Raw genomic sequence first — 9,591 nt, forward strand, 5'->3', positions numbered from 1 at the left:
CTATACTAATATTATAAAGCTGAAGAGTTTGTTTGTTTGTTCGTTTGAACGCACTAATCTCGGGAACTACTGGTCCGATTTGAAAAATTCTTTCGGTGTTAGATAGCCCATTTATCGAGGAAGGTTATAGTATATATATTTCATCACGCTAAGACCAACAGGAGTGGAGCCATGGGGGTGAAACCGCGCGGAGCAGCTAGTCTTATACATATAAAGATAGTTGAGATCGCTTGCAGCATATGAAAATTTAAATTATTTCAATGGAATATAGATGTCACTATAGAAAAACGGGATAACACAAAATGTTTTTCGTGTATTGTAATATCTGTGGCCTTTAGTTATGTCATTTAAGTAATATCTGCTTTGCTGTTTCTGTTTATATGAAGGTGTATTTCTCAGTCCAAGGAATACTAAAATATGTGTTGGTTGCATATATTATACTAGCTTACCGCCCGCGGCATCGCTTTATACTATGTAGTAATACTAACCTAACAGTTAGGTTTAGGTTTGTACTGAGTGCTAACCTAACAGTTAGGTTCTTTTTTTGTCATTTAGTGCACAATAAAGAATTTTTGTTTATAGTTTCCAAGAATGCCTTCTATCAAACGAATAGCTGAATAATATTCTCAAACACTGGTTAAAATAAAACATATTTTTTAATAATAATTTTATTTTCACTCATCCATATTTGCAAACATTATTTCATTCGTTTCAATTTATTCAATTCTCCCTGTTGTATCGCAGCATCTTTGTAGATCTGTTTCACCTTCTCTTTCCTTACGTTGTCGCTGAAATGAGACAAAAAATCATGATTCACTTGTATTGCACGCCTCATAAGCGAAGCGTTGAGGTGGGTACTGCTGTCACTTCGCGCAAAACATCTGATTTTTCAAATTTTTTAATATTTATTTCGAAAAATGTAACGTTTACATCATTGAGTTACTATGTACTACGTTCTAGAGAGGGTACTACACTATTTGTAACACGAGTTAGAGCCAAGCGTCTCAAACATCGCTTATATCTATGACTAACTAGCCGCCCCACGCGCGCCCCGCACCGCCGCTATTGTCGCACAGATTTTGTTCGTGGTGTCCTCTCTATACGTAGTAATAATACCTCAATGGTTTACATAGATTTTTGTACAAACTATAAATATTAATGCATTTATGCGTTTCTCATTTTTGGTTTGAATAAAAATAAATATATAATATTTTATTTTAATGTTTAAGAATGAAAAAATACTATCATATAGGTATATAAGGTATGCCGTATGTGTCTAATCATGTGTGCGTTTAATTTTTTTAAACATATGTAGCGGCACGGAACTCTAGCGCTATTTATACAAAAAATATTCTATATTCGAATGATAAACACCAAAAACCAATCACGATTAAAACACGATTTTTTTTAAAATCCTATATTTATAACCTAATCCAGGGATTCCCAAACTATGCGCCGCGGCGTAGAAAGTTAGAGGGGCGCCGTGAGTAAATTTCTTTTGTTGTAGGTACCTATATCGGCTGTTTCCTTTTAAAATAGTTAGATTTTGTGGGTAGGGCGCCGTGACAAAAACATTCATGAAACTGCGTCGCGAGCTGAAAAAGATTGAAAACCCCTGACCTAATCCCATATATAGGTAACTCACCTCTGAATCTTCTGTCGTATCTTCACAGACGCTATATACGCCTTATCCCTCCTAATTTCTCTAAGTGCTCCTTTCATTTCCCGCTTATATTTAGTCTGTAATCGAGCCCTTTCTGCGTTTTCACGTGATAATTTTGACGACTTGCTGCCAGTGAAACTGTTGAATAAATACATTATTATTTTGTGAATTTTAAATATTTTTACCAACTTTCAAATAATTTAATAGAATAAAAAAACTTAAATATTGTATGAATTAAAATAAATAGTACGTTTAAATGTGCTATGTAGGCAATCAACTGTTTATTCATTTGAAATTAAAGCCACTATTTAGGCGATTTTATTTTAGTATCAAATAAATCCCTCGGTTGTAAAGTAGTAAAAAAACTTACACTTCCTGGATATCCGGTTCATATAACCTCAGCGCTTTGGGCCTCACTTTTTCTTTCGCCATTAGTGTATACGTCTTTGTCTCTAAAGTTTCCTTCATGTGTTGCAAAACCTTTGTTACAATACTGGCAACTTTCTTAGGATACATTTCTAAATCAATACGACCTAACAACTGCATATGCGGCTCGAAAATAGCCTTTAAAGCCTCCATTTCTATGTAATTATCGAAAAATTCCCTTAGCATTAATATGGAAGTCGACAAACATTTTATCCTAAAACTATCGTCTATCTCCTGTGCGACCAAATCTTTTGCCGCCATTTTCTCATTGACGTTCATTTTGGCGCAATCCTGATCCAAATTTAAAATTTTGACATCTTTATGTAATCTAAAAGGAGGTACAACTTGAATGGGATTCAATACTGACGTATTGGCGCACAGATAAAAAATGCCTCTTAAAAAGTTAACCGCGGTAGGAACGAATCGTTTCGACAAAACTGTGTATTCTAAAATTAAAGCTACAATAAATAGACCTCGAGAAACCGAATACGCGTCTTTGAATCTGCATTCAGCTAAAATGTTGGTCATGAAAACTAAAGATGGCGTCGTGACCGGATGCCGGAAGTCAGATGTCGGGTATAATAACGAAATTAATTTGAAAAATATCAAAGTGTCTAAATCGGGCATTTTCCTGGGATTCTTTTTGTAGGCGTCGTACTTTTCTTTCAATAACTCGGCAATGAATTTCTTTGTCGACACTTTATTTATGTGTATTAAATCATAGAAATATGGAGCGAGTTTGTCGAAAATTAGGAAAGCCTTTATTATATCGCCTTCCTCCTTGAGATTTGTGAATAAGTCGTTAACATATTGAAGTAAATGAGCGAAAAGTCGACTGAGGATCTCTTTGTTATTTTCTGATAAACTGGGATCATAACTTTTTATCAATTTTTGTAAGGCTGTCGATTGCTGTGATGGCGTTTTTCCAGTTAATAGTTCCTGCAAACAAAGGATTGTTTGTTAGTTATTCATCAATTCGTTTACTGTTTCCGAACGAAACATTACGCTTCATTCATTAAAAAAATAATACTTTCACATTTAACAAGATTTCCAAACATATAATCAACATACCCTTAATTTATCACCTTCCGCCGACTTCAATTCAAATACTGAACCGAATTTTTCATCATCCGAATTTTCTTCACCCTCGTCACTTTTTTCACCTTTATCATCTTCACCACTATCACCATCACTTTCATCATCATCGTCATCATCATCATTATCGCTTTCACCATCTTCATCACTTTTAACATCACTTTTACCACTTTTTTTATCTTCATCACTTTTTTCCTTTTCATCACTTTCATCCGACTCATCCCCAATAATAGTAGTACTTTCTTTCTTGCGATTCTCATAATTCTCATTTATATGATTTTCAATAATTTCAACTGGTGGCTCATCACTTTTGGCTTTTTTCGTAACTGTATCACTGTTTGACATTTTTCTTTTACGATTAAGTTCTTCTTTGTGTTCTATGCTTTTAATGTTCTCCTTTATAGGTGTAATAGTTGTTTCTTCATCGTCATCGGAACTTTCTTCATCTTCTTTGTCACTTTTTTCACTGTTTTCTTTATCTTCATCATTTTCCTCACCACTTTGTTCTTCACTTTCACTAACATTACCATTAACTTTATTTTCTTCATCATCTGATACATTTTCTTCACCATCTTCATCATTTTCATCTTCAGATGATGTATCGGACACACCATCATCAAATGTATTTCTTGCTTTTGGTACTGTAAGAAATATTATTTTTTAAGAATATAAATTGGACAATCTTTCACTTGATAATTTACTATGTACTTAGTTAGTTATTATTTCATATTGTTGACATAACTAAGATTTTTACTTGTATATGAACAACAAAAAACTTCAACTGTTATTATTAGTACACAATACACACAGAATATAATTATTAAGTATAGAAATAAATTTAACTTACCATTATAATCTTTAAGTATATGTTCAGGCACTAAAGGTTTCCCATCCTTGTCATAAGCCAACATAATTTCTTTTTCGTCGTCTAACTCAAAATTATCATCCAAATCATCAGCTGACCTGTAAATACCATTAAATATTTAAATACTTTTTTATCCAGCATTTTTATTCAATAAATAAAATAGTTTCATCGATTTCACACTGTATTAGAATTTCCAAATATTAACGTCTTGTAGTCTGTTTTATTTTTCGTTTTCGTTTTATTTTAAAAAATTTATTATGGACATTTTACTCATTAGGTTAAGTACTTTCTATATCAGTTTAAAGTTTTTTGATATCTGTAATAGTTACGGAACAACCGCCTGTGCACGCTTAACGATTACACCCTGTATAAAACAAACCTATGCTTTACGGTTGGTTGCATCCGTTTCTGCTGAGCCTCATCCTCTGGCAACATCCGCGCTTGTCTCTGCTTCTCAAGCTCTTCTAGTTTCTTTCTTTCTTCTTCTTTTTGCTTCTCTGTACTTTTTAAGGCGTCGGATGGCTGAAATTATTGATTAAACTCAAACTCAAACTCATTTATTTGGCACCAATTTTTACAAAAATAATGCAATTAAATAAAAAAATGAACAAAAGGAAGAAATCCATACTTAATATTATAAATGCGAAAGTAACTCTGTCTGTCTGTCTGTTACTCAATCACGCCTAAACTACTGAACCAATTTTCATGAAATTTGATATGGAGATATTGTGATACCCGAGAAAGGACATAGGCTAATCTGTATCCCGGGAAAATGACGCATTCCCGGAAATCCCACGGGAACGGGAACTATGCGGGTTTTTCTTTGACAGCGCGGGCGAAGCCGCGGGCGGAAACCTAGTACAAAATAAAATTAAAATTAAAAAAATAAATAAAGTTAGTGTGATGCCAAAAGGGTCCCCACGTCAGCAAAAGTTACAGAGTGTTTCTGCAACACTGGTTTTCAGTGAGGACCAGTAATAGGACTTGCGGCTCAAATAACAGAGCACGACTGCCAGTCAATATAGCCTGAACGAATATAAATATTTATATAATATATTATACAACAAATAATCGTTTATACATAATACACATACATATACACATATCACAAATAGTTTAATTGTGTGTGTGTGTGTTCTAAATAGATAGAGTACTTCTTTCTTTTATGGAGGAAGGAATGGAATTCCATCGAAAAAGGGAGGATCCTCGACCAGTCTACTAGACTGGCCGGCCGTTAAGGCCCATGAATGATGTCGGAAATTATGATAATATACAGTTACATACTTTGTAAAATTAAATTGTAATACTGATATGTTTTAAAAGAGCAACTATGGAGTTTCTTGTCGGTTCTTCTCCATAGATACTGCTTTCCGAATCGGTGGTAAATGTAAAAAATATGTATTGACGTTTCAAAAGTGCTTCTCGAAGAAGTCTAATTGAATAAATAAATGTTTGAGTTTGAGTTTGAAAGTTGCATATATTATGCTCTTTAGCGAACATTTCATTCAGAGCGAGGTGTCGCTACATCTTTAACATTTAAGACTAAATTATGAAATGGTTTTTATAGTACTTTTTTCTGTCTAATTCTATTAGCCATGTTATTATCAGATTTGAAAAATTGATCAGGCGCGAGTTTAATTTGGGTGGTGCGTACAAATAAGCTTAAGATCTAACACTGAAAAAAATATTGGTCACAAACAAAATCTAGGACTGTACCAACCATTGCTTAAAATCAATTATTTATTTAATTTTATTATTTGTTATAATGGCGGCAACATAAATTCATCATCTGTGAAAATTCACTGTCTTCCTATCACAGTTCATGACATGAATCTACAGATCTTAAGTACTATCACTACATAGTATAAAACAAAGTCGCTTTCTCTGTCCCTATGTTTGCTTAAATCTTTAAAATTACGCAATGGATTTTGATACGGTGTTTTTAATTGATAGAGTGATTCAAGAGGAAGGTTTTAGTATATAATTGATTAGGTTTTAGACAAAGCGGGCGAAGCCGCGGGCGGAAAGCTAATGAACATATAAAGTACAAACTCACAGTTCCCCGTCTATCAAACTTCAACTCTCTCATCATTTTATCGTAATCCTGTCCGGCATCTGCTTTACTCAGCAACTTATCAATCAACGAGTCTTCTTTTATCTTCTTAAACACAACTGGTTGTAAATCTTTCCACTCGCTATCCAATTTCTCCGTCAAATCCAGGGTCTGTTCTTTCTCCTTCTGTTTCTCTGCTTTTCTCTTCTTGGATTCCGCTATCAGTTGTTCTATTAAATCTTTGTGCGACTTGGCGCCGTCTCTTGATTCTGTTTTCGATAGAATGCCTCCACCAAAATGGCCTTCTGACACAAAATCGTCTGAAAAACATTATTTCAAATGTTAATAGGTACATAATCTACTTTTAGACGATTAATTAATGAGATAAACATTGAATAACAAAAAAGTTTATAAATTAATAAAGAATAGAGAAATTATATATTACAAATTATGAATTTATTTAGCTTTTAATAGCATTTCAATGCCATAAAACCAAATTCAACAAAAAATGTTGTGTGCCATCGTTACAATACTGTAATCATTGAAATAATGTTTCGTATTGGTTGAGATAGATGTTTATTATCTCAATAGATGGCGCATAGTGTCCCTTAGACACATAAAACTGAGTATAATAATAGTTAAATTTATTTAATTTCTTTGGTTATATCTCTTTCAGCCTTATTACACTTACTGTCTAAACCTCCAAATGGTTTATCTTCGTCATCTTCCTCATCAGATCTGGGGTCATCAAACTTTTCAATTTGTTCTAACGTTTGACCTCTGCAAATTTAACATAGATTTAAAAATGTAGAGTAATAAATAAACTAACCATAAATGCAGACTACTTGTTCTACAGTGCAAAATTACTAAATAATCAAAAATTACAAGAAATTAAATTTAGTTCTACCCCTTTCTTTGGCAGGTATTTACAGAAAAATATTGTAAACTAGCGGTCCGCCCATGCTTCGCCCGTGGTACATGTTTACGTTTTCTCTACATAAAAACCATCCTAGTACTTCAAGGAATATAATAAAAAAAGAATTATCGAAATCGGTTCAGCCGTTCTCGCGTTATGCGCTTACCAACACATTTTGCGATTCATTTTTATATATAAGATAAGTAGTAATTTAACTAACATATGTAGGGATAACATGTTTTTGTATATAAAATGTACTACAGTGCGACACAAAAGAGATGAAAATAAATGAGGGCGCCACCGTCGCTCATATAGCAACACTGATACTGCGACGCAAGCGATCTTGATACTATAGAATAAAAATCCAAAAATCTATATATATATAATCTAAAATAAATACCGCGATTTAAACCGTTATAATTGTTTCATTGTAGCAATAGTGTAAATTTAAGACAAAAATACATTAGTATTTTAATTGACCTATCTAGGTCAAATTTTACATAAATGTATTTGGAATTAGTTATTTTATAAAAATCGGTCAAGTGCTTAGACTGCAGAGGCGCACATAGAATCAAACATACAAACAAACAAGCATACATGCAGCTCAAACACATTACCCTCTTTCTGGGTCCGTCGGGTAGAAAAAAACAAGGCGATTTGAAAACCACATATTTTTATTTTTTTTGTAGATAAATTTTGTACATTAATATAATTCATCAAAATCTAAATATTCTACTCCTTCAAAGGACTGATCATCACTCTGTTTCGAAGTACTGGCAAGAGGGTACGGGGCATCTTCAGTATCTGTAAATATGATACAGTAAATATGATTTTTTCTTATGGTTTGATTGATTATTAGATAGATAGCTGTATGAAAACAGTTATCACTATACTATGTAGTAAAATCTAAACTAGGTACTTTATTTGAGGCTGGTTGGATTGGATATAACTTCTTGACTCAAATTGTGCTGGTCGCACTATAAAAATTAGTTTTTGTTTACATACAAATAACCTCAAATTAAATTGCGAAAATGTAATAATCGCCATACATACATACATTAAACACTCGTCACTAATGGAATATTCTATTTTACGTAGTACTGAGCAAAAATAAATGGAATCTCACCGGTATATTCTGCTGTACGTTTGTAAACGTTTTCCAAATCAGTCAATAAATTTCCAGCTTGAAATTCGGACAAACACCGAATAAAAACTTTATACACCACATCACGGACACCGCTACGTTTAACCTTCTTCATGATGTCTCCTTTTTTATTTAAATTTCTTGTTCTAAATAACAATTTTATCTCAATAATTGTCCACATCACGAAAAAAACAACAAATTTTTATTCAACTTGACAGCTACATTGCCAATTCAGGGTTGCCAGGTAATGAAAAACGAATTAGTTCCAAAATAATTAATTTCATCTCTTTTATGTCGTACTATAGGTATACATGATTTTAGTTTAAAACTTTTCAACTTTGATGAATAAAATTAAAAATACATTTTCCACTATAAATACAAACCAGGTAGAATGTTAAGTTGCAAAAATAACTAACCTATGTGTCAAAACCTCATCATCAGCCAAATTATAAATACTCTTCTTGGTATGTTGTTTAGCCCTTTCCGCAGCGAACCTAGCTATCATACGATCTTCAGCTGATAGGTTGATACTCTTTTCTCCAATACGACGGTCAATGAATGTGTTCGTTTTGTTGATTAACTTCATTTCGGTACCTAGAGTTTCTTTACGCTAAGTAAATAAGATCAGGATTAGGTTTCGTTATTTTTATTATTACTATAGTATTTTGCTTGTAAATTTATTGAATTAGGTATAGACTCGAAAAATTAAATAAAATTACATGATAGTTAATATCAGCAAGTTTATTTCAATTGAAAACACATGTCGTTATTACAGCAATGTACTTTTAAATTTCAATAAAAACAATTAGGTGACTAAATTTACCTTTTGGATGGCTTTGGCGCGAGAAACTCCCGGTAAGCCACGATCATGTTTTGATTTTTTACCCAAAACTTTAATTTTCTCTCTGTTAATGTGAACTTCGAATGGATTTAACTTTTTCTTAGTTGGATCAGCTTTTTTCTTATGTACTCTATCCGCTAATCCAGCGTTTCGCTTATTTTTCACTTTTGCCATCTTTAAACACAATTACTGCACCCTACTTGTTAATAAATTTTTGGTTTTACTTTTTAGGATTGAGGTTATTCTTTAATCAACAAATCCGAACATATCAACCAAATCAACACATGGTTTTGACAAATGCCAACTACAAAATTGACACTCGGAAGTCGGAGTTCGGACTCGTCTCCATTAAGAATTCGTTCAAAGATCACTTACGATGTTTCGATATTTATTAAATAACGGTGAATTAAACCTTACAAAACAAGTAAAGAATTATGATAATTGATTAGAAAAGAAGTTTTCAATCATTATTATCTCAATGATTATTGAGAAATATTTAATATTAAAATTAAAGAATTATTGATATTTAAATGAGAACGCATTATTTGAATTTGTGCGCTTCGATTTCATTGGTGGAGTAAATGCCGC

The 9,591-nt window shown here is 32.7% G+C and overlaps 1 protein-coding gene across 1 annotated transcript; it reads right to left on the reverse strand.

Annotated features, from left to right (window-relative positions):
• Positions 1-654: 654 nt before the first annotated feature.
• l(3)07882 (Nucleolar protein 14 homolog l(3)07882) lies at positions 655-9,310 on the reverse strand. Its single transcript, XM_090115606.1, has 10 exons — positions 8,986-9,310; positions 8,579-8,772; positions 6,794-6,882; positions 6,106-6,422; positions 4,429-4,571; positions 4,032-4,147; positions 3,161-3,825; positions 2,034-3,028; positions 1,646-1,801; positions 655-788 (listed from the first exon to the last, which is right to left on the reverse strand). The coding sequence occupies exons 1-10, from the start codon at positions 9,175-9,177 to the stop codon at positions 698-700; spliced, it is 2,958 nt and encodes a 985-aa protein (XP_089971732.1). The 5' UTR covers positions 9,178-9,310; the 3' UTR covers positions 655-697.
• Between the last annotated feature and the right edge of the window lie 281 nt (positions 9,311-9,591).

The sequence above is a fragment of the Colias eurytheme genome, chromosome 23, assembly GCF_061535395.1.
Source record: "Colias eurytheme isolate Ceu_HAF_F1 chromosome 23, ilColEury1 Martin Lab GWU primary, whole genome shotgun sequence".
Taxonomy (NCBI): Eukaryota; Metazoa; Arthropoda; class Insecta; order Lepidoptera; family Pieridae; genus Colias; species Colias eurytheme.